At 45.6% G+C, this 14770-nt stretch overlaps 1 protein-coding gene across 1 annotated transcript in view; it reads left to right on the top strand.

Moving 5' to 3' along the window:
• The window catches only part of LOC311503862 (partitioning defective 3 homolog), a 364850-nt gene that overhangs the window by 267432 nt on the left and 82648 nt on the right, over positions 1–14770 (top strand). Inside the window, exons 20-21 of the mRNA XM_084566761.1 lie at positions 3841–3969; positions 12641–12943. Coding sequence (XP_084422887.1) covers positions 3841–3969; positions 12641–12943 — 432 coding nt within the window. The remainder of the gene's footprint in view (positions 1–3840; positions 3970–12640; positions 12944–14770) is intronic.

Below are 14770 nucleotides of genomic sequence, written 5' to 3'. Positions count from 1 at the left end.
TGTTTTGACCAACAAGATGATCAATTTCACATAAAAGAAAAAAAAATAGGCGTAAGATATTAAGTTAATAAATATATATTCTTTTAAGTAAAAACCATTAAAGTAACTTTAATTTAATTTAATCATGAAAAGAATAATAATGAAATAAATACTAATTTAATAAAATAAATGAAAATAAAATAAAATAATGAAATTACTAATAAAATAAAATAAAATAAAATAATGAAATGAATAATAATTAAATAAATATTAATATAATAAAATACAATCAAATAATGAAATGAATAATAATGAAATAAATACTAATTTAATAAAATAAAATAAAATAAAAAATGATTAATAATAATGAAATAAATCAAATAAAGTAGTAGCAAACGATTTGCCAAATGTACAAGAAATAGAGACAGTTAAAATAAATATACACTATATACATGGGAAGGATAAATGAGGTGCAGTAATATTGATGGAGGAGCATTGACATGAATAAGCTCGAGTTATCTGGTGAAACAAAATAAGTAAATAATTAATAAAAAATGGAAGAGGAAGAGTGGAGGAAGTGTATTTCCTCCAGGAAGTTAATGAAAGTCCTTGAAGTGAGGCGAGGGAAGCTGTCACCTGCCCCGGTGATAGATAGCAGCCTCATTATTATTAGCATTCCCAGTCCCATAGCATGGAGTTTTATGCCTTACCAGAGCCATTTGTTGATTAATTAATCAGGTAATGTATGCTACATGTGCTATAACAGGAACACACGTACCACTCCCCCTGCCCGTCCTCTCCTGGGCTCCTTGCAAAGCCACAAACTAGGACGTCCCACCAGACCACCGCGCATTCAAAAGATTACAATTCCAAAGCAGTCGCCGCCAAAGAGAAGCCATTTGCGCAAAAGTCCTGCTTGCTTTTAATGTAAAGTAGAATAATATACTTCCATGAGGGAACCAGTCTCCCGTTTCATGAATATATATTCGCTTCCACTGGCCCAACGTCAACCTCGTCTGATGTAATTCCTCAGCTTTCAGGGAAAGTTTTTCAAACTGTCAAATAAAGCTCAGCTATGAGGAAGGTAAAAATAAACTCGGAGTGAAGCGTCGCGGGGCCGGGAGACGGCAGAGCTTAATGTTTTCTCAGTCTGAAATTGAACGGGACTGCCATCATAATCAATGTCCGCGTGTACGATGCAAGAACATCGAGTTACGTTATGTAATGTAAACACTCAATAAAATCCAGTCCTTCTCTGTGATTATATTTATTGAATTTCTTCTCTCTTGAGGCCGCGTGCCCCCCCGCGCCCCCGAACACTTTCTGCTATTGCTTTATCTTTACAGTCATCAGATTTGTTCGCATAAGTGGCTTTGGAACTTCATAGACGTAATATGTAAAATGTAAGCGTTGCTGTTTGCTCTCTGAAGATCTCTGGAAAGGACTTGTGGTATCTGCATCAAAGTTTACCGTGGATCAGACACATTCCAGCAACATGTCAGCAGCTCATGGCTTTAGCATCCAACTGCCGAGTCATCAGACTCTTAATTTGGTCAAATTCCTCCCACTTCCATCAAGTTTGCAGACCACCTAATCTATCCCAGGCCTTGACATTTGCAGCAGTTACGAGACGATCTACTCTTCGCACTTCATCTGTATATCAGAGGGACTTAAATTTTGTGCCGCCTGGGTTTCATTTGCCTGCGTAGCGTGCAGAGTGTGTTATTGCTTAGATGTGGGAGTGCTTTGATTGAAGAAACACTGTAGGAATCCATCAGTTGTAAACTTTTGTAGAAATGAAATCCATATATGTTGTTAACATTTAAAGGAAAATAGGTTTCTATAATATGTTTCGTATGTTTTGGATGTCTGATGGTGGTTCTAGCGTCATGTGTGGTAGCGCCGGATTGCTGTTGGATAGAAAATGCCCCAAAACATGGAATATTACAAGTCTAATGTGCCAGAAATCACTCATCAGAGAATGGACATGGGCCTTCTGAGGGTGTCCTGTGGTGTCTGGCAACAAATTGTTATTAGTGGAGGCCTTTGAGGGGAGGGGCCTCTGTGGATCATCCCACAGATACTTGATCAGTTTGGGATCTAGTGAGTTTGGAGGCCAGGTCAACACCTTGTGCTGCTTCTTCATGTTTTTTTGAGTTGTTCCTAAAGCGTTTTTGTGCATGTGCATCCTACTGGGGAGTCGAGGAGTGTCATATGCTATGGGGAAAGGTGGGGGGGCTGCCTGGTCTGGTCTAGGTGGGTGCTACATGTCTAAGTAACATCCACATGAATGAATGCCAGGTCCAAAAGCTTCCCAGCAGAACACTGGATTGTCACAAGATGGTCGATGTTCTTTACTTCTCCTGTCAGTGGTCATAATGTTGTGGCTGATCAGTGTACCTAATCTTCACAAGAACAATACAATCCTTGAACATTAAAATATTAAAATTCACCGCCCACTCTTGTTTTCAATAACCCTGAAAACTGCACAGTTTCTGCAGAGACCAGGCTTGTCTTCATTCTTAAAATAAAACCGTTGTTGATCTTTGTTTTCAAAGGTTAAAAAAGTAGACACGGTTCTAATGTTTCACTCAGTACGGACCCGTTTAATTAGCCTTTGCATGCACACACGCATATTGACTTCCTCACACCACTGATCAAAGTAGTCAGAGAAACACTGTAGTCATGTAGAGTGTGTGGCGTACAGATGTGCGTCTGTCTCTGCTGCTAAATGACCATCATGTGCACTTCCTGGATGTCTGTAATCCTTCCTTTCTCTATAAACTGCTGTTTTTTTGGCCTTCCTCCGCATCTGGTCCCGTTGTGGAGCCGCAGGAAATGACATCACGCCTTTACCACGTCGCCTTTCCCCGTCCTGCCTCATCTTTTACCCCTAAATCCTGTGCACGTGCGTAAATTTGGTTGTCATCCAAAGCACATCGGTGTCTGCGATAAAGTCTCGGACCCTGGCGAGCGGGCTGATAGAGCTGTTTAGATTTCGCATGTGTTTACGAGTGCGCGGCCCTGTAAAGGCACTGTACTCCCTGTCACCTCTCTATTTTCCATCCCTCATCATTTTCTCAAACTCCTCGGGCCGGTCTTCAGTTATTTAGCCGCCCGACACAAAGCAGAGCCGACCGGAGGAATTTTACAGCCGTCGCCTCGGCTTATTCTCACCTTGCCGTAAAGCTGTCACGGATTTACTGCCGCCGGTGTGTCACACCCGTCATTAAAATGTAAAAAAGTTAGCAACGCCGCCTCGAAAGTTGCAGGCGACGCCAGCGAGCGTTCCCGCCTTCCTTGCGTTTAGCCCCGGCTGCTGGTAGTTTGTTCCCTACTCGCTCAAAGCTAAATCACGAGTTGTCACCGCCTGTGTCACTCTGAGTAAACTGTGCCGCTCAGGGAGGAAACAGGGAGCTCATCCCGTCTTTGGAGAAGCAGGAGTTTTGCCATTTTTCCCTGCTTTTCAGGCTTTTAACTCTGCACGCCGAATCCTCTCTGCTGCCCCGGATGCGGCTTCGCGGGCTGAGATTTCACCACGTTGAGTTATCATTTGATACGGCTTGATGCATTCTGATTGCATTTATATGAAAAAGTTATTCTTTCAATAACAAACGGATACGCCGGGAGGCTCCTCCTGAGCTGTCTCTTCAGCACAAACCCAACCTGGAGATTTTGACAGTTTGACACTTTAATTTCCTACCCTAGTATTTCACCTGAATCTCCCGGACAAAGGAAGAGACATCCTGTAAAAAGAAAGACCCACATTGGATTGGAAATTATTAAAGTCTGGGCCTCAGTTGAATCCACTCTGCCCTTTCTTTCTTTCTTTCCTTCATTTTTTTTCCCTCTGTTTCTCAGGTTTGGAAAGCAGCGGAAGGATGAGCGGCCAGAAGACAGGATGGAGAGGAGGAGCTCCAGCAAATCTAAAGCCGAGGATGTGCAGGCATCGCAGGAGGAGACCCTGCGGATGAGGCTGGAGCAAGAGAGGTGAGCGCTCAGGCAGAGCTTTGCCCTGCTAAAAGCCTGAACGATTAACTCCAAACAGAGAAAGAGAGAAAAAAAAAAAAAAACACTGCTGACCGGAAAATTAGCAAACTACCTAATTAATAAAATGGCCGAGCAAGGTTGGGAGATTCTGGGAAAGCACTCGGACGTCAATTTGCGAAATGTCCCTTTCTTTTATATCAGTACATTAAATAGATCATTTATGGATTGTTGTTGCCTGCCCCACGCAGGGCGCGCTGACCTCGTAACGGCGCTCGTAGGCCCCTGTGGATTTAGCATGATTGAATAGTGCTCATTGTAATGGTGAGATCGATGTAGCGCCGCATTTGTCTTCTCCTGCGGCTCGCCCAGGTTGTTAATCGCTCAAGAATGCGCTGTTCCTTTTCACCCGCCCACTCTTGGCTCTGCGTCCTCCGCGGACGTCCAGGAGGGATGAGGCTATAGGGCCTCGGTTCTGGTGCGTGCACCTCATCCCTCACAGGCAAAGCCCCGTTTAATTCTCTCCAGTGGGGGGGGAGACAATACTGGTGGCAGGTTGAATGAAAAGACAGCTTGCTGCCGGCATTGTTCCCCGGCAGCTAAATGAACCCAGTAATCAAACCGCTGTTGGTAATGACAGCTAATTGAATAGAAACAATGGGCCTTGATAGCATTCCCTCTTACAGCAAAGGGAGAAAAGGATGGATGGCTGTTGCAAATGCATGCCACCACAAACAAACACATACACCTCCCCCCCCGTGAAAAAATAAAAAATAAAAAATAAAAAGTGTCACAAAGCCCTCTTCCCTGCTGAATAGAACATCTGGAGGCCTTGCTCGAAAAGATGTAGCGGGCTCCTTTTTGGTATTCAACTATGACTTGCAGTGAAGGTCCTCTCCATTGAGGGGTGTCAACCCCGCTCTGGTTTAGGGCCCAACACATTTCCCTCAGCGAGCCCTGGAGACCGACTGGCCCCCGATTCTCCGTCCAGATCTGTTCCCTTTGAGCCGCTCCCAAACGACGGTCATGCTAAGGAGCAGGAATCAACACACACACTCACAGCGGGCACGAGATATGAGAACACATGCCCGCCGCTATAAATCCTGTTCCCACTTCTTCTTTTTCTTTCTCCCCCCGCCCGCCCGCCATCACCCAATTCTCTGCCGGGCCGCTTTTGTCTCGCAGCGCATTCTCCTCCTCGTCTTGTTTGTGTCCGTTCTGCATGTGTGAGCTCCAGTCCCGGCTTCCAGTGCAAGAGGGCAACCCAATTCTGCCGATTTTTATACCTGCTCCCAAGTCCCATCGCTCAGCCCGGCCTAGGATTGTCCCTCGGTTAATGGAAAGGGAATCCTGTGGGAAATTGTGGTAGGTAATAATAAACCAAGCTGCCACGAAGCCAAGTCGATATTCAAAGCGTTAGGGTTCAGCGGGACGACAGCTCGGAAATCCATTACCACTCATATCTTTTTTTCTTTTGCTAGCGCCTCTGTGTTATGCTTCCAAGCTGCTACGTTTGATTGTCCCAGTTCTTCCGCGTTGTGATTGATTGCATCGCTGACACTGAGACGGGACATTCGGGAGGGCTTTTATGAAATTATAGATCGGCCCGTACCAGGCGATCGTCGGCCAGCTCCGGGATGGGCCGCGGCCAAATTCTCCGCTCAGCTGACATTAGCGATCATTAATTCGAGCAGACAGTTTTGACACGGGGGCTTTTAGCGATTCAAAATAGAAGTCGGCGAGGAGGTGAGACAGATTAATTCATAAATTCTGCCCCTCTTACCCTGCAATAAGGTAGCTACGGGCGTCTATTTAAAACTCTGACCTTGATGTGATTCTCACGATTTATGGTTTTGGTCAGTGGTCCTTGCAGATACAATCCATTTATTTCTGCTAAAGCTGTTCTCCAACGTTGATATCTCCACTTTTGGGCTTAAAATGATGGAGAAGAGAGTGCGTATAACTTTGACTTCATTACCAGAACACAGTGCGGTGCATCCACTTGATGAAGAGAGCTTATCAGGAGCGTTTGTTTTCCGTGATTGACTGCTTCACGTCTCATCAAGGAGGCGTTAGAACCTGCGGTTAGGCCGATACAGATCTACGTTGAGCACAGCGGAGGCGGCCATCATTGCGCTTCCTCGTTGCCCGTGGACGGCGCCCGAGAACAACCCGATCTGACTGGCTCACGTTGAGAGGACTGCGGAAACAACAAGCGCTCTGATTGGACCCTGGGTGGCTGTGCCCTCATTCATGCAAAGCCACAGGGGGGTGAAAATAGACAGAGAGAGAGAGAAAGAGAGAGAGAAAGAGACAGGGCGGTTGGTGTTGCTGTAGCTCCTATCAGTCTCTGACTTATCTCCACACATGCCAGCCCTGAGACTATATTTTCCCCCGGTCTAAGTGGGGAGCGCAACAAAGCCAACCTGACAATGTTCCTTCTTCATTTTCCGCCTGGACTGAACTCCATTCTCTCCGTCGTTCTCTGTGGCGGCTGATTATGATGTCCATTCTCTCTTATCTGCTCGGCTCCGCTTGGCTTCTAATCAGCGGCCGGCACTCCGCTGCCACTCTCCGTTGTTCCCGCTCCCCGGACCACAGCAAAGCACATCACTCGTTTTTTTTTTTTTAACTTATTATTTACTTCCTCGACAGTGGCCTGTTTCCTCCTGGTTTGTTGTTAGACTTCCTGCTGACTCCGGACAAACACAAACCCGGAGACGAGCGTTTCCGAATTAGTCAGCGCAATTCACTTTTTGATGGCGGACCTGAATTAGGCGTGAGAATTTGCTCTTTCATTTAACAAAAGAGCAGTTCTCCTTTGTTCCATGTTCAGCCTACAGACACCACCAATATATTAAATTAAAAAAATAAAGCTATATACTATTTTTTTACTCCACTGAATGCAGCGCCAGGGATATCGTTCTACTCTGTCAAACCATCTCATTATGACGGTATCCTATTCGAGTCTCATTTGCATACCGAGTTCAAAGGAAGCTCCAACTGCCTGATTGGGAAGTGTGATTACATTTGTAATTATATTGATACCTACAGCAAGTTAATGTGATTATTAACACCGCAAATTAAACTCGGAACAATTATATCTGTGATTGCATTACGCTCGCGACAAAGAGACGGGGGCCGTAACGTCGTAGGTGCGCGATTCTCGCACTGGCGGACGCATCCGGAGTCATTTGCTGCGCTTTGATTACATTCAGATACATTCTGCCCTCCGTCCGCCTCGTCAGAACAATGGGACGTGTTTTTGATGAGGGTGCATTGAGAAGAAAAATCCATTCAGGGCGCCTGGATGAGAGAGTAAAAGAGCAAATACATTCTGTTTCATCCACCACGGTAACAATGCATATTGAAGAGGCTGGCTTTCAAACTTCTAAGTGTGCTGACTTCAAAATGAGTACCCCACACCCCCACCCCCACCCCCATCTCCTTTGGGCAGATTAAAGATTGACAAACATGTGGAGAATCAGTCTGGTCCAAAACAACAGCCCCGTTGGATTAACAGTGAGATTTATTCAGCGTGGAGAGGAAGGACTTGAGCTGACATGTTGCTCTCAAGCCTCTCATTCTACCAATATATACCGATCAGGCATCACATTATGACCACCTACCTACACCTTGTGCCTCCAAAACAGTTGGGGCTCCTCAGAGAATGGACATGGGCCTTCTGAGGGTGTCCTGTGGTGTCTAGCAACAGGATGTTGTTAGTGGGGGGCCTTTGGGATCTAGTGAGTTTGGAGGCCAGGTCAACACCTTGTGCTGTTCTTCATGTTTTTTTGAGTTGTTCCTCAACCGTTTTGTGGCTGCATCCTGCTGGGGATGGCTGCTGCCATCAACAAGTGTCATTGCTATGGGGTGGGGGTGCCTGGTCTGGTCTAGGTGGGTGCTACTTGTCTGAGTAACATCCACACTAATGAATGCCAGGTCCAGAAGTTTCCCAGAAAAACACTGAATTGTCACAAGATGGTCAATCCTATTAACTTCTTCTGTCAGTGGTTTTAATGTTGTGGCTGATCGATGTAGTGTGTGAAAGTAATTGCCTGACACAGCCCTCTGTTTTAACCATTCATGCGCTGAAACCAACCTTGAGCAACAGAGTCATTACAGATTCAGTTTCAGTCGGCGTGAACGTCTGGTTTTCGAGGGAGCGATGTCAAAGAAAGGGCAGCGTCATCAAGCTGACACATAATTTTCTTAAAGGCACCCGTAGGTCAGTGGATTAGGAGCTGAACTTTAGCTGCCCTCAAAGCCTCAGCATTACACTGTCTAGACTGTGTGTTCATCAGGAGGAAATGCCTCGTCCCTCCACTGTTTAGAAGAGCTAATAAGTAATCATTTTATTTTATCTTTTAACAAACAAACAACACAAAGAGGCACTGATGAGATACCGGAGTTCTTTTGTTTTATCTGCGTAATTAAAATAAAAATCCTCCGCGGTCTCGCCGACGAGGCACCCAAGCCTGATTGTCGCCTTCTCGGAATAAACTCCTCCCTGAGCCGGTCGCATTAAAAGCTACACTGCCCTGTCCGCTAAAATGAAGACCCTGGTAAGAGGAGGAGAGAGGAGAAGAGCTGGTAATTGGGACTGTACAGTAATAACGTGTTTAGTGTGGGCAGCACTTTCCTCAATGTTAACATGCCGGGCCATTAATTGGCTAATGTAGTATATAGGGTGCAGCGCAGAGGGTGGTCTCTGAGGAGGACGTGGGGGAAGGAGAGAAGCTGGAGCAGGTGGCCCAAGAAGAAGACAGCTAGGTAGTGTGGAAGGTTTAATGAGAATATTCCAGAAGAAACATGGCTCCTATAGTCCAGCCCTGTCTCCTACGTATATGACATTGGGGGGAAAGTTTGGACCAGATGTGCGTAGGTTCATATCATCTGTCCAGGTGTTAAGTCTACTAGAACAGTAGGTTACGGTTTGAAAAATATCATGGTTTTGGATTAGGGTTAGGGTTACCTCAAGTCAGAGTTGACTTTTCCAGTAATCTTCTTACGCCATTATAGTTTCCTGTAGTCACTGTAATAAAACCAAATCTGCTTCCTTGTGGAGACGCACTCAGAATCAGTGCTTCATTGTTATATGACTAAAACGAGAGGTTTATTTGCGAGATATCTAGACACTTTAGCAATCAAGCTAATGTTTTGAAGGTGTAACGCTTTTTCCGAATGGAACGTTGTTTGTTTCGCCGAAGTACGCCATTACCGACCCGACGATGGCACAGGAAGTTTAAAGAGCCGTCAGTCAATTCAGTCTGGGTGGGTTGAAAATATCTACAAAGAAATACATTTAATTAAAGTCACCCTCTATGAATATGTGCACAATCCATCCATTAGTTCTTTTAGATGTTTCGTTAGATGCGCTTGGTCGAACCTTTGATCAGACCACACATTCACATTCATCATCTGGGCTCCATATTTTCCTTTGTTCTTTAGATATTTGTGAAAGCTCAAGCCCCTCATCGTCAGACATGTGCTCTCGCTCCCTGTAGACGTGTCAGAGATAGAGTTACGGTGTGAACTCAGGGTCAGTGTTTTTTACAAAACAAGTATCGTAATGCATGGATGTGCATGTACTGTACGAAGTCCTTGTAGTGTTATTCTGAACACATCAATGCGAGGCATCTAAAGAATGGCCTCTGGAATGAAGCATTCAAATATCAGCTTGCCACAGTTGCCACCTGGCCGAGGATGGAAACTTAACACCACATGATAGCCCGGCTTTTCTCCCTGACAGCCAGAACAAGCTGGAATGGGCCTGTCACAGCGGAGTGACAGCCCTAAATTGTGGATATGTTTTCTCAGCAAACATTCAGGCAAGATAAATCTTTTCTGAGCCGCGATTTCTCCCTTTCTGAGAAAAAAATGTGAAGGATGTGATGCGCTGACACAAACGCTTATTTTGAAAGCAAGATGATGAGTGTATAAAAGCAACAGTTACAAACCCGGGATGGATCCGGTCGTATAAATGCGAACGACAAGAGCATGACTCACGGCTCTGGCATTTTTGCTTGTTAATACCCTCTTATTGAAATGCACCTATTAGCCTTATCCATGTCAGACTCCTGAGGCCAGGCGAAGAAGTCTCTCTCTGTTAGCTTGATGTCGCCAGTCTAGCCGAAGCCATTACCTCATCCCAAATGTCAATATTGCCATTTTTATGAATCTGATTAGTCCATAAAACGCCAGGGGCTCCTGAGATCCCAGTGGACTTCCGTGAACCTGTGGTAACATCATTGTCTGGTTCCTTCCTGGCAGAGATCTGACATCACTTTAGCCAGATAGCTGGTGAAAGGGCTTCTGGGAGTTGGTGTTCTTTTGTCTTGTTGACATGAGCAGAACTGAGACGGCCCATGCTCCGCGCAACTGAGTTAATAATCTTCGCAGTGCACCTGGTCCGATGCAGGACCATGCAAAAATACACCAAACCCGCTTTGAGGCTTTGCAGATGACTGCACATCATGCAACATTGCATCAGGCCTCCATCAAAATCTCATTCCGCAGATAATGCCGAGAAAATGGGATTTTGAACGTCTAAAAATAAACAAGGCAGTCTATGGGTAGGAAGTGGGAATTGGGTTAATCCGGCACTGAAAAATGGGGATTGTTTGAAATGTGATTACTGTTATTAAAACACACAGACATGGGAGAGGGCGTTCTAGGGGGGATTCTCGCTCTCTTCCAGACCCGTCAATCATCGGTTAGGAGCAGCAGTGGTGGTGGGCGGGGGGGTCAGAGGTCAGTTATGACCTAAGGTAATGGGGAAGCCTTGAGCCGGTGGGAGGTCGCGTGCTCGTATTTGTGTACGGGTGAGTGCGTTACCCTACAGCACATATAACATCTGGAACCAGTGAGCAGTCTGGTGGCTGCTGCCAGAGTCGCCACAGTGGGAGGGTTACCTCCCCCCTTCGCCTTCAGCCTCTCTCTCTTTCCTCCCCCCTGTTCACCTCCCTGCTCCTGCAACGCCAAATGCCCTCGCTCCCATGCAGCACCATGACTGAGCCTTGTTAGCTGCGGACAGATGGGCATTCACACGGAACCGTTCTCTGAGACAGGAAGGGGCTGTGAAAGGCTCTGTTGTGTTGAAGTGGTCCCGGGGAGAGCGACAGCATGGAGGGAGAGAAAGGAGGAAGAGGCGCTCCGACTGTTTTCCTCCCACCTTCTCGTGTTAGAGAACCCGAGGAATAACATCAGAACGCTCGTCATGGCCCTCTAATGTCTCATGAAAGGACGTATGTTTGAATGATGCTGCATGAAAGAGACATGTTTCTATCTATTCCAGTGACTCAGCAGAAGAAAGCTACTTTAGAAGTTTGTGTAGTGGAGCCCACTTCTTCTCAAGTCTCAAGATTGAACCTAAAAGTTTGAATGCTGCTACATAAACCTTTGATTCTAATAACTGCTTCTTCCTCCTAATGCATATGTTCAAGCTCCACCATTAAGCATCTTTGTCTGGGTTGTGAAGTAAGAAATGCCAGCTATCAGCTGTAAGACATGTAAATGTGTTACCTGAAAATAAATCTTTAAAAACTCTCTGTCACTAGCTTAAGATGCTGAAATACGTAGTTTCATCCAGAGACAAGTAAATTTCAAATACAAACGCTGCTTGTTTTACTGCATTTTAAGTGATCCAGAGACATTTTTAATCATGGTGAAAACGATGCCATTTGTAGGGCATACACTTTCCGTCACAATTTGAAGGATTATGTCCACATTGCCATTGCCAAACATTTTTGAGAGTATTTTTTCATTTAATTTAATTTTCCTAAATTAATTATTTAAAAAAAACACTTACTTGACACTAGGGACTTGACACAGTAATATGCTGAGTACGCTCAGGCAAAGGCTACACCGAAACAACAACAAATACTGAAGGCTGAGTTTAAAAGAAAAGTTTCCCCGAGACAGCGTCAATAGAGGGTTATGGTGTTGGATAACCAGCCAATATCTGTCGCAGAGAACACAGGTCTGTCTGACCTTCTAGAGAAGGGGTATCAAACACACGGCCTGCGGGGCAAAACCGGCCCGCCAGAGGATCTAATCTGGCGCGCAGCGTGAATTTGCAAAGTGCAAAATGCGGAAATGACATTTTATTTCATTAAGTAAATGGAATGTCCTACGTTCAACATGGTTCCTGAACGCACCATTTTCTTGTGGGATTAATGGTATGGACAGGTGTCAATCTGTTTGATTAGCCCATTAGTGATGTTCAGGTATACCTACCGGGTTTCCAGGTGGGTTGGGCCGAGAGGAAAGAGACGGAGAAAGAAAGTCCCTGCTAAAACTTACTATAAAGTTACTGGTCCAACCCACTTGAGATCAAATCGGGGCTGTATGTGGCCCCTGAACTAAAATGAGTTTGACACCCCTGTTCTAGAGCCAAGGTACGAGCTACCCTCTCCTCGTTACATTACCTTTGACAGCCCTATTTACTGTACTAGCTACAGCTGCATGGTGCACATGTGATGTAGATGAATACAAGTAAGTTAAGTCTTAGTAAGGAAAGTCTTTTATGAATCCCCAGGACAGGAAATTTTGTGTATATAAGATGGAATCAAGACTCGGATCGGCCAGTACTAAGTATTAAATGATTGGTATCGGATTGTGGGGCAACAAACTGTCCCTACCTGACACTGTATCTTCATTGTGGTTCTCACAGAATACAGGCCAAGACACGAGAGTTTCGGGAGAAGCAGGCCAAAGAGAGAGAATACGCCGAGATCCAAGACATTGTCAGCCCCACCTTCAGCTCGGACGAGGAGCACACCTACGCCGGCATCGGATCGCTGGACTCGTCAGTGGACAGCAGCAGCCTGGACCCTTACGGCCACCACTACCACCTCCCTCAGAGTCCCAAGAGTCCCCACCCTCCTCCGAGCCTTCCGGACGGCGGCCCGCCCCTGGAGGCGCTGTACGCCCAGGTCAACAAACCTCGCAATGGACGTCCTGCAGCTCCAGACAGGTAGGGGAACCCAAAACATATAGGAGCAGGAGTTCAGACATCCCCTTCTTCAAAGGAATCTTCTCTATGTACAACATCATGCTTTGCAACTCTCTTTCTTTCTTGTTCATTGGAATGACACTAACTAGCTTTGTGTATTGTGCTTGTGCGCTGCAACAGTCTACTTCATTTACACCTCATCTTTAATGTATGAGCAGTAGTGTGATTGTGTTTGTTCAATTTCACTTGTCATGGGTGACACACGGCTCACGGAAAAACAATGAATTTCACGCAGGGTTTTTATCGCACGCTTTGTCCCACGAGGCATTCCCCCGCGCAGGCAGGTAAAATCCACAGACAGGGAACAACAAGCGCCTATCAGTAATTCTCTACGTGTTTGAATTTAATATCAGCGAGGCTGCTTTTCTTTATTTTATTTATTTTTTCTTCCATTATCCTCGGATCACAGGTAATCCTCCCCCCCGCCTCTCGCGCACCTTTTCAGATAGTCACACCGCATATGAGTTCAGCCTCCTAGTCACTGGGGGTCGCGTCGCTCCTCCGTGCCTGTACAAATATTTGATGTGATGACAGTGTCGTACAGAGCTTTAGTTTCATATTATCGGGTTAGTGGGTGCCTGACAAAAGGCTGTGCGTGAAAGTTACTTCTCCATCTTGTTTTTATTTATTTATTTGTTGTTTTTTGACATGACTAAAGCAGAAAGACCCAGGTTTTTCTCGAACGTTGCAAAATGGCTAAGAACTAGAGGTATGGCAGCTCTCGGATCATCTAAAGACAAGTCTGTATTGCTAAAATTCATAGTAGAAGACAAAATGGAGTCGTCAAGCAGTGAGGACGATTCTGTGGTCCTCTAATTCATTGAAAGTAGAAGTATATTGGATCCATCCAATGCTGCTAGCAATACCAGAACCACACGTTGGAAAGAAATCCACCAAACTCCACAATAACACTATCCTGAACAGTGGCTAGAAATATGTCTAAAGTAGTCTGGTTGAATATATTTGCATGTATGGTGGTTCAGAGGTGGTGACACGTGAAAAATGCAGAAAAAGACGTAGCCTGGCATGGCTAGACTCAGCTACGAGAGTCTTTACGAGCCTGGTAAAGCCTCCCTAAACAATATCATGGGCCCGGCTGATCTATTCCCAAAAGACAGACTCCAGACCAACTTTCGGGGTTAGCATCCAGGCTAGGAATGACTTAAACGACGGAGGAAGGTTTCAGATTCACCAACAGACTTTTCTGAACCAACCTGTCAAGTAAATTGTGGATTCATTATCAGAGCAACGTCTTCTAATCACAGAAATGTTCTGTCTCTGCAAGGTTTGCAGACTTTGCAATGCTTTCATTCTTGCTCATTCCTGATCCTTTGGTTTCTCTGCTTAGTTCCGAGCTGCGCCGTGAGGGTACAAATTTCCTCTAGGTCATATCCAGTGGCGACAAGTCCCGCGATCTCCAGAACCTTTCGCTCTGTTATTAACGGATTGGATAATACCCAACTCCTGTGATTGACATCTATCACTTGGGGGCTCGCGACCTTTCGCTTGCCAGGTTCTGGGCTGTACGTGCCTGTGTGTGTGTGTGTGTGTGTGTTCCCAAGACAGGGCACCTCAATGCGAGTGTGTGTGCTTTTAAGAGGATTTGCAGAGGTAGAGCCTCCACCTCGTAACCCTCCCGTGACAGCCAGACAGAATTGACAAGGTTATCTCTCCCCTCCGACGGCCAGCTAAATCCATGTGCCAATACATCCAGGGCTTAGTGAAGGCCACTGATCCATATTTTTTAAAGTGAAGGTTACCTCCGCATGTTTCCGCGGAATAGCCCGC

The sequence above is a fragment of the Chelon labrosus genome (assembly GCF_963514085.1).
Source record: "Chelon labrosus genome assembly, chromosome: 18".
Taxonomy (NCBI): domain Eukaryota; kingdom Metazoa; phylum Chordata; class Actinopteri; order Mugiliformes; family Mugilidae; genus Chelon; species Chelon labrosus.
Note: the sequence above shows the minus strand (reverse complement) of the source record. Positions and strands in the feature narration are given on the sequence as shown.